This window comes from Barbus barbus (genome assembly GCF_936440315.1).
Source record: "Barbus barbus genome assembly, chromosome: 8".
NCBI lineage: Eukaryota > Metazoa > Chordata > Actinopteri > Cypriniformes > Cyprinidae > Barbus > Barbus barbus.
Window position 1 is genome coordinate 7,663,426 of NC_136736.1, and position 15,034 is coordinate 7,678,459.

General features: G+C 35.9%; 1 protein-coding gene across 1 annotated transcript in view; it reads left to right on the forward strand.

The window, feature by feature from the left end:
- LOC306874246 (F-box only protein 41-like) overlaps nucleotides 1–10,423 on the forward strand; it is a gene marked incomplete at both ends in the record, with an annotated part of 35,500 nt that extends 25,077 nt beyond the window's left edge. The window contains 7 exons of the mRNA XM_079424150.1: nucleotides 2,651–2,766; nucleotides 3,987–4,139; nucleotides 5,660–5,755; nucleotides 6,114–6,232; nucleotides 7,938–8,096; nucleotides 8,471–8,586; nucleotides 10,361–10,423. Of these exons, the coding sequence (XP_079280276.1) occupies nucleotides 2,651–2,766; nucleotides 3,987–4,139; nucleotides 5,660–5,755; nucleotides 6,114–6,232; nucleotides 7,938–8,096; nucleotides 8,471–8,586; nucleotides 10,361–10,423 (822 nt within the window). The remainder of the gene's footprint in view (nucleotides 1–2,650; nucleotides 2,767–3,986; nucleotides 4,140–5,659; nucleotides 5,756–6,113; nucleotides 6,233–7,937; nucleotides 8,097–8,470; nucleotides 8,587–10,360) is intronic.
- Between the last annotated feature and the right edge of the window lie 4,611 nt (nucleotides 10,424–15,034).

Here is a 15,034-nt window from a genome sequence, read left to right on the forward strand (position 1 = left end):
TTCCCCTGCACAGCTCTTAGCTCACTCAGGACGGGTCTAAGGTAAGACGGTCTTGTCAGTCAACTATCGTGGGAGGGGTCTGTACAGAACTACGTCATTCTGACAGGAACCTCAGAACAGCCTGATTTAAGATAGGGATTTAAAAAAAAAACACTGCGTGGATTTTTATCATTATAGGATGGATGTGTACACACACTTCCAACACACATTTATGTTCAAACAACTTGTAAAGTGAATTTTGCATCCGATGACCCCTTTAAGCCTTCAGTAGACTGTGAATAAATTAATGAATTAAAAGGGTCATTCCTGTTATGCAGTACCTTTTAATTCATAAATACTAAATAATAATATTAACTCTTTCCCCGCCATTGACGAGATATCTCATCAATTAAGAGACAACGCTTGAGTTTTTACGGCAATCCGTGTTCTAGGTGTATTAGAGTTAGGGTTGAGTACCGAAACCCAGTACCAATATGGCACCTGTACCTATGTAGCCGGTATATACTAGAACCGAATCAGAACGCAGATTTCGGTGCCTCATTTTGGTGCCATGCCTGAGCGATCGATTGAAATATTTGTCCTTTGTTTCTCCGAAATGGACGTAAGAAGCATCATCACCGGCAACGCACGTGAAAAATAATTTCCCGACTGAGAAAATGCACGTGAACTCAATTCGGAAAGCTCTAACAATACAAGTCCAACAAATCTTTGTAGTAACACGAGTGTGCTGTTTTCACATTCCAACTTAAAAGCACAACTCGGGAAATTAGAGCATCCGAGGAGCGTGTGAATGCAGAAATTACACTTGCTCTGACGGCAGCAGGTAGCCTTCCATTAACTAGCTAAGATACTACTACTCCATAAGCTACTAATACATCGATTAGCAATGGATTATAAATATAGTTAATTATTGTGAAAATACCAGAGATGGCTTGAATAACACAGATAAACTATACATTGTCGTAGTCGAGTGTTTATTGTATTTATTTTAACATTCAAAACATTTATATCTTCTGTTTACTCAGTGATAGTAATGCCTTTGTCCATATCCCTGGAGCTTCATGAGTTCTGCTACTTCTGTGACTGGATATGTGGATTTTATGTGAGAGGGCACCCTCTGGCATCCAGTATGAATGAAAAAGACAATGTATTTAGTGCTAATGGCCAATCCAATTATTAATTGGTCATTTTCATTTATTTATTGTTTTTATAAGTATCGGTTCAGGCACTGTTTAGGCACCGTTAACGTTTTAAAAATGTCGATTTAGCACCGGTTTCGAAAAAACCCAAACGGTACCCAATCCTAATTATGGTAAGGAAAGTCCTAGCGCATATCCTGAATGAGTTATGGGACTTCCCGGGTCTTGCGGGTGCGAATACAAGACGATCAGCATAAACGGAAGGATAAGAGAAAATGTAGATCAAACTGTATATGTAGATCATATATGTAGATCATGTTTCGACCATTTAGAATCTGATCGGGACGAAGTCGTCAGTGAGGGAGATGCCTTTATAGACACAGAAACATCTCTAGTCGTGTCATGGATAGACCGATAACCCCTCAATCTAAATATGTATATGTATGTATGTGTGTGTATATGTGTGTATACGTATATAGTCATGGCCAAAAATATCGGCACCCTTAAACAATGCAGATTAATTTTCACAGCCTTCTTTGATCATATTTACCAAGGGTGCCAATATTTATATATATATAAATATGTGTGTGTTTGTGTGTGTGTGTGTGTGTGTATATGTCTGTGTGTGTCTGTTTGTTCTGTTTATTGAATGCAATTTCAATTATTCATATAATTATTTACAGATGAAAGAGTATGACATCTGAAAATATATTGCTTGAAAATGCACTGCTTTGATAAAAATGCATTTTTCAAATTTTTTTTGTCCAAAGTGTTGTATTTCTGATGAAACCTATCTGCATTCAAGTTGTGATAAAACATGAACACATAAAATAGGTATATTTTAATAAAATATATATATATATATATATATATATATAGAAATTATATATTTTTTTAAAGCAGATGCTCGGTTCTTTATTTTGATATATAATATGTCCATATATAGCAGAAAATATTCTGAAGGCCATCAAATTTAGGTAAAAATCATCAAAAATGCTGGCGTTGGCTAGCAAGGTTTTTTAAAAAAAAAAAAAAAGAGTTAATAATATGCTTGTTCTGTATTTTGGTAAAAAAAATAATAATTGAGCTTCACAGGAAGAAAAGAACATATTTAGCTTAAAATATTTTGATGAAGTTGCTCTATATATTACTATATTTATATAAGTAATAAATTGTCATGTTAAGGCAAGTGGCACAAACATAAGTATAGTGAAATGATTGTGAAATAATAATAATATGATTTCCATCATTTTTATGTCAACTTTAAAAATTGTGATTGTAATATTTTATTAAAGATTATAATAAATATATATATTTATGATGTATATATGTATGATGGCGAGATAAAAATGTTCTGCATTGTAGGAGTGACCCAAAAGACATTTAACAGATCTGAATGAGATGTTAAAAAAGTATAGCATAAATTATCTGCAGCCCACGTATTTTGCAACTGCTAATAGTCCTGAAAAAGGCCAAGTTTTCTAACTCTGTCTTTCACTGCGTTTGTTTAGTTCCTGTGCACTCTGTCTCAGTGGTGCACACAGACGCATTCCCTCATCCTCCAGAACCTCAAACCCCGGCAGAGGGGCAAAAAAGAGACAAAGGAGGAGTATCTGAAGAGCACACGGTAACATGGTCTTCCACTGCGCCCGCTGTTTACTGTACCACACTGACCCTGCTGTTTGTGTGGCTACTGCCTTCCCACAGCTCCACGCACCTCCTCCTCTTCTCATCGCTCTTTTATTACCTTCTGCACTCTTCCCTGATCCTCTCATCACTCTTTCATACCAAACAGATACACACTCACTCGCTCACACAGTCTGACACCTGTGAAGCGCTTGTTCAGAGATCCAGCGTGAGAAGGGAACAGCCTGTTAATTGCTCTGCTAAATCACCTCAACCAGAGTGCCAGTCGAAAACCTCATCAAAGAGTTCGTCAGGGGGGTTCACATGACAAACATAGAATTTGCGTATTTGCGTATTTAAACCTGAAAGTGCCTCATTTTTTAATGTTAGAATATCCTGTCTGAGACAATTCATTTTAATGTTTATGTTATGGATATGTATGTAAATGACATATTTATTATACATACATACAGTATATGTATGGGTTAGATATAGGGCCAGATTTATTAACAGGGCAAATTAGCGCGAGAGCGCAATTCCAAAATAGCGCCAATGAGCGTGGAAATTTCTGCTGGTGATTTACTGACAATGTGCAAATTAAAGAACACAGATGCAGCATTTCATTTACATACAGTAAAAACTAACGCAATATACCAAGTGCAGCGCAAATTAGTGTAGTCGCAAATAAGCAGAGCTAATGCTCATCAGGTGCGGGTGATCTACTTACCACACAAGTGCAAAATAGGTCAAGACGTGCTTTTTTGGCGTTAAATAATGGTGCAAACACTAGTAATTTGACGAGCGCAAACATTTGTAAATCGTGTTGCGTGATTCATTTTAATACTCACCTACCATAAATTTTGCATCTGAAAGGGAAACTCCTACAAATGCATATTAAATAAGGCCAGGCCCTTCACTGCACGTTTTAGTAAATCCTGACAGTACTATTTTAACGCCAAAAAAGACGTTTGCGCTGGCGCATGCTGTTAGTGATCTGGCCCATAGATGTCAATATATAAAATATTTCCAATTTCTAATAGATTTCATGTACATTTTCATATTATATATTACGAAACAAAAACATATGTACGTACTGTGTATTACATTTGTGTGTGGGTCATAACTTTATTAAGACGTCTGGTCACTGTAGTGCCCATATATTTTGTATAATCTGACATGCTAATAGATGGTGTTAATAGCTTCTCTTTCTTTTGTGTTTAGTGGCTGTCTTGAGGAGGGTCTGGAGGCTTTGTTGAAAGCTACTGGCAGTAATCTGCTCATCCTGAAGGCGTCTCATTGTCCGAATCTGTTGACCGATCGCTCTCTGTGGTTGGCGAGCTGTTATTGCAGGGCTCTACAGGCTGTCACATACAGGTTGGTCCACAAGGGAGCACTATTTAGTCTTTTTTTTGTCAGTATATCCTTTTATTCCACAACTATGTGTTATACTTGACTCTGATTGGTCAATTGCAGCATTTTACAGGCAGATATTATTGTATAATGACTCTTAAACTGTATTAATGAGCACTGTCCCCAGGAAACCAATTTACTACAAGGCTTTAATGAAAGTCATATAAACTCTAATTAAATTTTCATATCTATTTAATTATTAATTCAGTAAGTAATCATGCAATGAATTGGATGATGTATGCTTTAAGGATGAAAACATCTTTAGTTTTAGTTTTTTTACAACGACTAACTAGCTGTTAGATATAATTTCACATTTAAAAAATGAGATGGGAGGAAAAAAATTATTTCAATGCTTCTGCATTCACTCATAAAACTTGAATACATAAGCATTTAAATATAATGAATCCTAAACTCTATTAATAGCCACTGTGCTAGAAAACCAATTTACACCAATGCATATTTAATTATTTGTTCAGTGAGCAGTAATAAATTATATCATCTATCCCTTAAGGATGCAGACATCCTTTTGGCCTTCTTACATCCTTATGTTACATGCAATAATACACATATAATAAAACTCATACATACAGTGGTGGTCAAAAATATAAAAAAATGCTAAAAAATGGTTTTGCTGTAATGTGTCTGTAAGAAATATCAGTTTACGTTTCCAACCAATCATTTTGGCATTAATTGTAATAATCCAGTGAGGTTTTTGTCAGACAACAGCCAGTGCTCCACACAGAGATCTGATCTGATCATCATCCAGTCTGTCTGGAATAACAACTGAACAAACTGAGACAGACTAAATCCAGAAGAATTGTGGCAACGTCTCCAAGATGCTTCAAGAAACATACCTGCAAAGCTCCCTGAAAAACTATGTGAAAGTGCACCGAGGGCAAAAGCTGCTTTAAACTCAAAGGATGGTCACAGCAAATGTTGATTTAATTTAGTTCATAGAAGTTAACTGATAAAGAAATCTATTTATGACATTGTTTTTGACAGCATCCTCATTTTACAGCATTTTACACAAGTGGCTAAAACTTTTAACAGTAGTGTAGCTTAGCAGGTAGGTCTCTCGAAGCATCTTGGAGACGTTGCCACAAATCTTCTGGATTTAGTCTGTCTCTGTTCTGTTTCTTCATGTCATTATTACAGTTAATGGCAAAATTAATGTTTGGAAATGTAAACTGATATTTCCTACTGACACACTACAGCAAAAGATAGAAATAACTGACTTAAAACTATTTTTAGTTGGTGAAAATACTAGTGTTGTAATAATTTTGGCCACCGCTGTATATTAGCAAAAAAGCTTTTTTCTTTTTTTTTTCTTTTTTTTATTATGTCCAAGGGCAGTACAGGTCAGAGTAAAAATAAAGATATTAATCAGTGTATTTGGTTGCTTAGTTCCCATTGCCAGGCCATAACAAGGTTTGCAAAGGCAGAGAGAGAAAGTTTCTCAGATGTTGATTTTGATGATGTTGTAGGAGTGCGACAGACCCTGTTGGACAGGAAGTTATCTGGGCATTGGGAGCTGGTTGTAGAGACATCATCTCACTACAGGTGGCACCTTTGCATCCATGGTAGGATTGAAATACACTTACTTGTTTCATAGGCAGTTGTAGATTTTTGTTTATACATGGCTTTATAGCTTAAACATTGTATAAATTTAAATGCAACATCATCTGTATGTCTGTCTAATAGTACACTGTGTGTACTGAGTATATGTATGTGTATATTACACATTGTCATCTGTATAAGTCTGTACATATGTATGGTAATGTCTATATGTAAATTGTTTCTGCACTGTCTGGAGCACGCTCTCAAGAATTTCACTCACGAAGGCAAATGTGCTGTGGTGATGTGACAATAAAAAGTGATTTGATCTTTCTTTCTGAGAATTTGTCTTTGATATTAGAAATGCAAATTGTCTTTCTGCAGCCAGCAGCCAGCACGCTTCAGTAACAGGTGCCTGCAGACCATTGGCAGATGCTGGCCACATCTGCGAGCGCTGGGTGTGGGTGGAGCTGGCTGTGGCATACAGGGATTGGCTTCTTTGGGTGAGTGAAAGTAAACTAGTGTTTGCGGTAACACTTTAGTATAGGGACCAAATTTCACCATTAAATAGTTGCTATTAAATTAGCATTCCTATTGATACTATATTGGCTGTTTATTAGTACTTATAAAGCTCATATTCTGCATCCCTAATCATACCCAATTCCTAAACTTAACTACTAACTTACTAACTATTAATAAGCAGCAAATTCAGTTTACTGAGGCAAAAGTCGCAGCTAATGGTGTGTTAATACTGAGAATGGGACCTTAAAATAAAGTGTGTTTGCCATTCAGTTTACAACTTGGAGGAAACAGACCTAACAATAACAGGATTTAATATTTCTTGATATGCATGTACAGTGCCCTCCAAAAGTATTGGAACACTAAAGCCAATTCCTTTATTTTTGCTGTAGACTGTAAACATTTGGGTTTGACAACAAATGGGTGGGTTCAAACAAAAGGTGCTATCTTCTAAGATGTCTATCAGATCCAGATGAAAATACCTGGAAATAAAAGCTGAAATGTTAATCTCTCATCTCATATTCATCTTTTGATATCAAACCCAAATGTTTTCAGTCTACAGCAAAAATAAAGGAATTGGCCTTACTGTTCCAATACTTTTGGAGGGCAAATTAGTAAGACCTAAAGTGGCAGTCAAGACTTTTACATTGTTACAAAAATGCCTATTTTAAATAGTCTATTCTTTTGAACATTCTTTTTTTATTCTATTCATCAAATCCTGAAACAAATGTATCCTATTTTCCACATTTCACTATTAAGCAGCACAGCTGTCTTCAACAATGATAATCAGAAATATTTCTTGAGCAGCAAATCAGCATATTAGAATGATTTCTAAAGGATCGTGTAACACTGAAGACTGGAGTAATGCTTGCTGAAAATTCAGCTTTGTCACGAATTATGTAAAAAAAAACATTTTTAAATAGGAAACTTTTTTATAGTGTATTTCTTTTTTTCTTTTTTTTATCCGTTTTTACTTCATTTTTCTCTCAAAAGCAATACATATGTTTTGGTTATTGACACCTCTTCTGCTCTCATTTATGACCAGCATCCCTTAAAAATACTTATGTATCTAATTATTACACTACCCTACAGTTGTTCTCAGATCAGCATTGCTAGAGAACATCACTCAAGTGTAACTTGTTATTCACATTAAAAACTGGGATAAAGAGACTTCGGAAATGACACTTTTAACATGCTGCTGTGAGTAAACCGGAGGCATGTTTATGCTATACAATTTTACTATAAATAGATTATAAATAGCAGAGGAGCCGTTTTGTACTCTGCTTGTTATTTATACTACTTTACTGTACCATCCTCATTTAGATTTAATGGTTTAACCTTTCTGAATCGCAAGACTGCAGTTAGCTATGTACAAATCATCTCAGCCGTACATAGACCACTTAAGAACTTGATCAGAAAGTTAAACAGATTTTTTTTCTCTCTCAAACCTTTCAACTATTTTGTTCCATTTCTTTTCCAATTACTGTCCTCAGTGTCTCTCTTTTCAGAAGCACTGCATCTGTTTTGTGAGTTGTTCTCTTCCTGTGCGCCCCTAAATATAGTGCACAATCAGTTTTTTTTGTGCTTTTTGTAGTTTTGGAGCCAAGTTTTTTGCTGTTGTTTTTTTCCATGACTAATGCAGTTGTATACCAGTGTGCCAATAGACTGTTTGTGTGTTTTTATCTTCAGCAAGGAACTGCATGAGGCTCCAGGTGCTAGAGTTGGACCACGTCAGTGAGATCAATCAGGAAGTGTCTGCTGAGATGTGCCGGGAGGGACTGAAGGGTCTGGAGATGCTGGTGCTCACCTCCACTCCTGTTACTCCTAAAGCTCTGCTTCACTTCAACAGTGAGTCCACACTCACTGATTCAGATCCTGATTCATTATTATTGTATTTCAATGAATAGGTATTCAGTTTGTACATCTAAACCAAGTATCAACCAGTGGAAGCCTGATTTCAAAGGCAGAGATTTTGAATCATGCTTTATTAATATAACATTTTTTAAATAATTTAATTCTTAATAATTTATTGCATTTTTAATTAGCATTTAATGGATTGCAAGATAACTAAGGAATATTCTTCTGCAGTGAATGAGTGTGATCATAAATTCAGATTAAACGTGGGATTTGGTGATATCTTTAGATTTGGAGCTATGAATTACATGAAATACGCCCGCTCTTCCTGTAAAAATGACTCCCTGCCCTCACTCTCTTACTCACAGGTGTGTGCCGTAACCTGAAGTCTATTGTAGTCCAGATCGGTATAGAAGATTACTTTGAAGACCCTAACAGTCCCGAAGCCAGAAAACTCTTTGATGAAATGGTGAACAAGCTGCAGGTATGGAATAATTGCCATAGATAGGTTTTTGAGACTGTCTGATCTGAGGCCATCAAAAAATGTGACCCATCCATATCTGGTTATCCACTGCCAGACTAAAATTACCTGCTAAAGCTGTTCGGTAGTAATTTAGTCTTAGGCCATGGGGTTTCCTGTCTGAGACAGCGATAAAGATGAGTAAGTGAAAGCAGAAGAACCTCTCACAGCTGTCGTGTTGGGGAGCCATGAGTCAAATGCAAGTGATTCATCTCATCCATTTGCTTTCTTTGAGGACGCAGGAAGCTGCCTCTTCTCTGTTCTGACTATAGATAATAAGCTGGGAGAGAAGGTGGAAGTGGGGTTACACCCACCCACGTGAAAACTCAAGCTAAAGTTACTTGCAGGATGTCTTACACAAGCTGTGCTGAAATGGGCTGCTGTAGATGACAGAGTGCATTGCTCATCATATATCATTTCCATAAGAGGCTCAAAAAATATTTTGTACAGTACTTGTTCAGAAACTGCCCACGGTTTATTTCCACCATCAGTGTGCAAGCAATTTATAGTGTCCTCAAATGTCCAGCTCTATATCCTCTCAGTGATTTGGCTCCTCCATGTGGCTCTGCCGATGAAAGTTTGTAAAAAGCAAAATACCCTTTAATCACTTCACAGGATCAGTTAAACCCATTGAGATACACGCGTAGATTATGATTACCAGGAGATATTTTAAAATCTCAGATTATGTAACTTTAATGCTGCATTGCCATGCATTTTTTCCATTTTGTATTCAGAGATACACTATATTGCCAAAAGTATTTCTAATGAACAGGTTTGACTTTCCATGAGTACAAATCTTAATGTTTTAGCATATAATGATATTCTAGGGAATGGTGTGCTTCTAATTTTATTGCAACAGTTTGGACAGAACCCTTTTCTATTCTAACATGACAGCGCCTCTGTGTATAAGGCAAGGTTCAAAAAGAAATGATTGATTCAGTCAGTGTGGAAGAACTTGACTGGTCTGCATAAAGCAAAGTCCTAATCTCAGCTGAACACCTCTGGTGTGACTTTAAATGCAGACCTTGAGCTGAAAACTCATCCTTTAAATTCCAGTTTCTGAATTGGATTTGAATTGATGTAGCAATAGAATGCAGAATTGTAATTCAAATTTTAAGATATACTATGGAATGTTGATCTCTGTATTGCCAACTATGGCTGAAACATAGAATTCAGTGTTATTGTAGTATTATTTATATTCTATTATAGTGTTTATTCATATTTTTAATCAGCCTTTTTATATTTTCCCATTTTTATGTTTATTTTACGCTTTTATGCTTTTTAAATCTTTTATTTTATTTTTATTTTTTAATTACATTTATATTTATCTTCATTTATATTCGTTTTAGTTTTAGTAATTTTAGTACTTAAACATAGAAAAAAAGTAAAAATTAGAAATGTTGCCTTGCTAATTAACCAGAATAAATAGTCTTAAGTTTAGCATTTAATACTTATTATTTCGGCAATATTTCAGTTACCAAAAACAATTTTGAAGTTTTAGTTCACAATACAACACTTATGCTGTTGTTTTTTCGCCAGAGCAGCGATCGATGTAATCCTGAAATGTCTCACCAAATCAGACCTGACTTGACTCTTGTATTTTCTCATTTTAATTTTTTTTACATTGTTTACTCTTTTCCTTAGTGCCCAACATGTACCCAACATAATACTGTACTTATACATATTTACAGAAATATAACCCCTGTTCCTTTATATCCTTTCTGTCTTCTCCTCTCAGGCACTCAGAAAAAGACCTGGTTTCTCCAAAATCCTCCATGTGAAGGCTGATGGCTTGTGCTAACTGCTGTGTTGAGGCCAGAGCCACAGAAAGGTTCACCGAATATTTCAACCTGATCGAGTCATTCTCTCCTCGAAGAAACGAGGAAGAATCAAACACTTCCGCTTCAGTTTGAACTCTAAACACCAATCTACCACTCCAAGACGGGCGCATCTGTTAGATTTGACATGACGCAACCAAGTAGAGTCTGTGAAGACAATACGAACAAACTCTACGAGAAGGCATAATTACTTGCCATGGATGCCGTTCCAGCAGTTACCCAATTATTTTCCAAACGCACTAAACTTTTAATAAGATCTCAGAGAACATGACGTCTCTCTTCAGAGCACAGAGCTGCAGGAGGGAGCAGTCTCATATTCGAGATTGACCTGAATCATAAAATCAACGTGAAATCCAAACAGCACAAATTGAAAATGCACATGGGTGAATTAGTAATCTGGGAGTGTGTGTTTGTGTGATCAGCTCGATTGCTTCCCCCGATGTTCAGCAAAGAGACGCATTCATTCAATAGTCGTCACTTAAGAGTGTCACTCTTCGAACTGGATGCTATATTACTAGGACAAATATCAACATAACATAATCACCAGCTTCAGACATGGCTTACCGAGACTATATGTAGGGGAAGCCATGTCTCCACAGAAATTACTATTAATTGCAGTTATCTTGTGTCCTTAAGCGCAAGTTGAAACCGAATGAAGAAGCCAAGCTTTTTGTGTTTGTGTCAGACCCTCCAGTCCTTTAGCCGTATTCCCATGACCAGGGTCACTCTGGCAAGGGAATGTTTCTCATCATTGGATCTGTTGTTCCAGACAGATTTGCAATGCCTTCTCCATAATGTGCCATCCATAGCTCCGACATTTAGTTTTTAAGGTTGAATTTTGGTCATACCCAATGTGCCATTAGTCTAAAAGGTGTTAAGTCATACCCTACAAGGTGTGCACTTACCTAAAGGAATTTAAGGGCGAATAGTGAGGGATAGAGACAAGCTCCAATGTAACCCTACTGTTTCACCGCAGATGTCAAGATCGCCATCTCTTCCATCACTTACTTCTCTGTGGAACTCGGGCTGGTGCAACTGAATGGATCACTTCTCCATCTGCTCTATTGATTTCAGATGCTACTTTCCATGTTCTAAAGGTAGACGGTGCTGAATGGAGAATTCTGAATGTACACACTGCACAATCGAATAGAAGGGTTAAAAACTAAATATATACAGCTTCTTTACAGAATCTACAAAACCTGTGTAGGTTAGGGTTTGGCTTTGTTTCTTTGTTGGAAATATGAAATTAGTTATCAATAGCCATATTAGGCCATGTCAGACTACAAAATGAAAAAAAATATTCAATATTTATAGCCTCGTTTTGTCAAGGCCAGTGTTGTGAGTTAACTTTTTTAATTTATGCCGGTATATTGTTGGTGCGTTTTTAAGTAGATGGTATGACATGTCAGGTTTTGCTTTCTGTTGGAGTATTACTCTACGTTTACTCTAGAAATGAGTGATAAAGCACTTAAATGCGTTTTAGCTGGAAGTCAGTCATACAAAGAAACTAGAAAATGCCATTCTCATCAAGTTTCTTTTTTAAAAAAACATGCTGATGCAATAAAACTGATACAAGTACTGGTCTCAGTGCTGTATCATTACCCATCAGGCATTGCTGCTCCCCTTGGCCAGTGTCTGAGCTGAAATCACACAGTCCAAATTCTCTACTCTTAAGTGCTTTAGTCAAGGCGAGCACTTCTATGGTGCAACGTTCTACTTCCTGTCTTAAAACACATTATGGGTATTCAAACGAACTGCCTGGGTTTACTTTAGGATGGCTGTTTAAAATGAGACAATGTGGACCAGAATGGAAACTGCAAAACCATCTTCAAGAAAGAAGTTGCAGATGTGGAAGAGGGCAACCTACTCCACACACAACCCCACACCATGAATTTTCGAGTGCGCTGGCACTCTTGTCTTCTGAAGACTTTAAAAAAAACTGTATGTATATGTTGTTTCTATAGGAAGGAATTACAAACGGTGTAAATATTTGAAAAGCAACCTAAGGAAAGAGATAACCTGAAGCATTTAACGGATATCCGCCCACAAGTGGTTTCCCCGTGTGGTGGCCGTACTGACCAGATGACTTTCAGAGTTCAAAGGTATTTGCAGTATGCTGTGTATGATAGATGCTTTATATTGAATGTGTATCAGAGTCCTATAGAGATGGAAATAATTTAAAAACAGAGTACAGTTTATTTCAACTATTTATTTCTATAAAAGAGATGTCTATGATGATGGCATGTTTGTGCTAAAGCATTATATATATATATATATATATATATATATATCATGTTGCCTTTTCAACTGTTCTGCTGTAGATGTTATTAGATTATTAGATCTGAGTGCTTTGGATTACTGCTTGCTGCCTTTCATTTTTAGACTGAGCAACCGTTGCACCATTATAATGATAAAAAGTAACTGCTAATGCTTAGTATTAAGCCGTTGATGTTCTATTTTGTTTAATGTCGAGCCTTCATAAAGAATCTGACATATGTAATGCACTTTTTTTTATCAGAGCACTTCCAGTGCTCTGTGATGGTTGGTTTCGTATAATTCATGTGTAATTCCTCTTTTCCTAATCTTTGCACTATCAGCTTTCCATGCCTCATGTGATCAGTCCGTTTAATAATTTTAGTGATTTTTTTTTTTTTTTTTTTTTTTTTTTATGAAGCCCTCACAGTGGTCTTATTTGATGCACAGCAATAACAGACAATATAAAAATAAATAGCTACATAAATATAATTGCTTGGTCATGTAAAAACTTTTAATCATGTTTTTATTTATTTTTTGACTTGATTTGCTTTAAAGTAAGTGGTGCCGGGTAATAGTGTGTGGACTGAGCACTTTGAATATTACATTTTATTTGACTAAAAATAGACTAAAAGAGTTTGTGAACTATGTGACCAACCCAAACCTGGAACTGAATTCATCTGAACAGATTGTAATAAACTGACAGATATTGAAATTGATTGTAACTTGGGAAGGAAGAAAAAGGGAACAATCACAGAATGCCACGTTAGCCGAAAACCTGAAGCACTCAGAAAGATAAATATAACTTTAACATAAGCATAACCATTGTTTTTGTACCACTAAGCAGAACTTCTTGAAACAATCAGTTATAGTGGTGTTAGCTATTGTTAGGTGCCAGATGTTGTGACAGTTCATGTGTAGCTGTAATTGTAACAATCAAAGCAATTACCTATTGTTAAAAGTATGTCAATCTACAAACAGATGATTTATTAATAGTGGAGTATTAGCTTTTTGTTCCATTAAGTTTTGTAGCCTCGACATAGAAACATAATTCACAATCTAAACAGCCATATTCAAACTCCACAGCCCTGGAATGATTATATAACAATGTATACATCTAAATGCCTTTAATTTATCTGTTTTATTTTATTTATTTCTGCTACTGTATCCGTGAATATGGCATTCAGTTCTTGATTTTTCAATATATATTGCTTTTCCAATGTTCAGCTTTGTGCCATGATGTTATTTAGCCATGATACTTCTTGGCTTGTCATTACATCTTGGGTCTCATTTGAATGATTGTATTTTATGCCCATCTGTCTGAACTGCTTTCATGCATTACCTCAAACATCTTCTGGCAACACAAGTTGAATGTGTTGCTTTTTTTTTTTTATACCAACAGATTGCATAGACGTTATTTAATGAATGCCCTGCACATTCTCTGCCGTTGCACAAAAAGGCAATTCATCACCTGAAGTTAGTTAATATTTATTGGAAAATGTTCATGATTAAACTCTTTTCTTGCTTGTGGGAACAGCTGCAGACCTTTTTTTTTTTCTCCTTTTTTTTTTTTTTTTGTCGTGGCCTGCTTATTAACATTCCTTATTGTCTGTTTGACCGGTTATCCCAGTTTGCGAAAAGTTGAGTATAAATGTGTGATGGAATCGATTACATTCCAAAATCTCATGCCATTTTGTTCCAGGCATATTCTATGAGTTATAATAAAAATCTGATACATATACTCATATTGTGTGAAGAGGTCTTTGTATTACATGCACTCTGTTACATTATATATGGGAATGACAAAAAAAAAAAAAAAGCTTTTAAGCACAATTTATTTATTTTTGCACCAATTTGTTACAAGTTTCAAACACTTTGTAAATAGTCACTCCGAAGACAGGAAAAACAACTTTATTAAAATTAGCTTAGCATTAAGTAATAGCAAATTTAGGACAAAAGTAGTTCGTTAGGTAGCTATTCCATAACTACTAAATAAAAATATCCTCATTTAGAACTACTTGCTAAACATGACAAATTAATAAGGAACAATCAATTATTTTTTCACAGCAGTAACATGTCTAAAAAGCATACTGTCTTTTTTATTCTGAACATAGTCTTCTTCAGAAGCTTGCATCTCAAATGGATTCTTTGTGGAAACTAATTTGTGATTATACCCCCCCCCCCCCCCCCCCCCCCCCCCCAAAAAAAAAAAGACAAGTGAACCCTTTAGTAAATACACAAGCATTACCTTGTCAGTCCACAGGAACTATAGTGATCTGGACCATTATTTTGAAGTGAAAACCATGTTAACCCCTCACTAA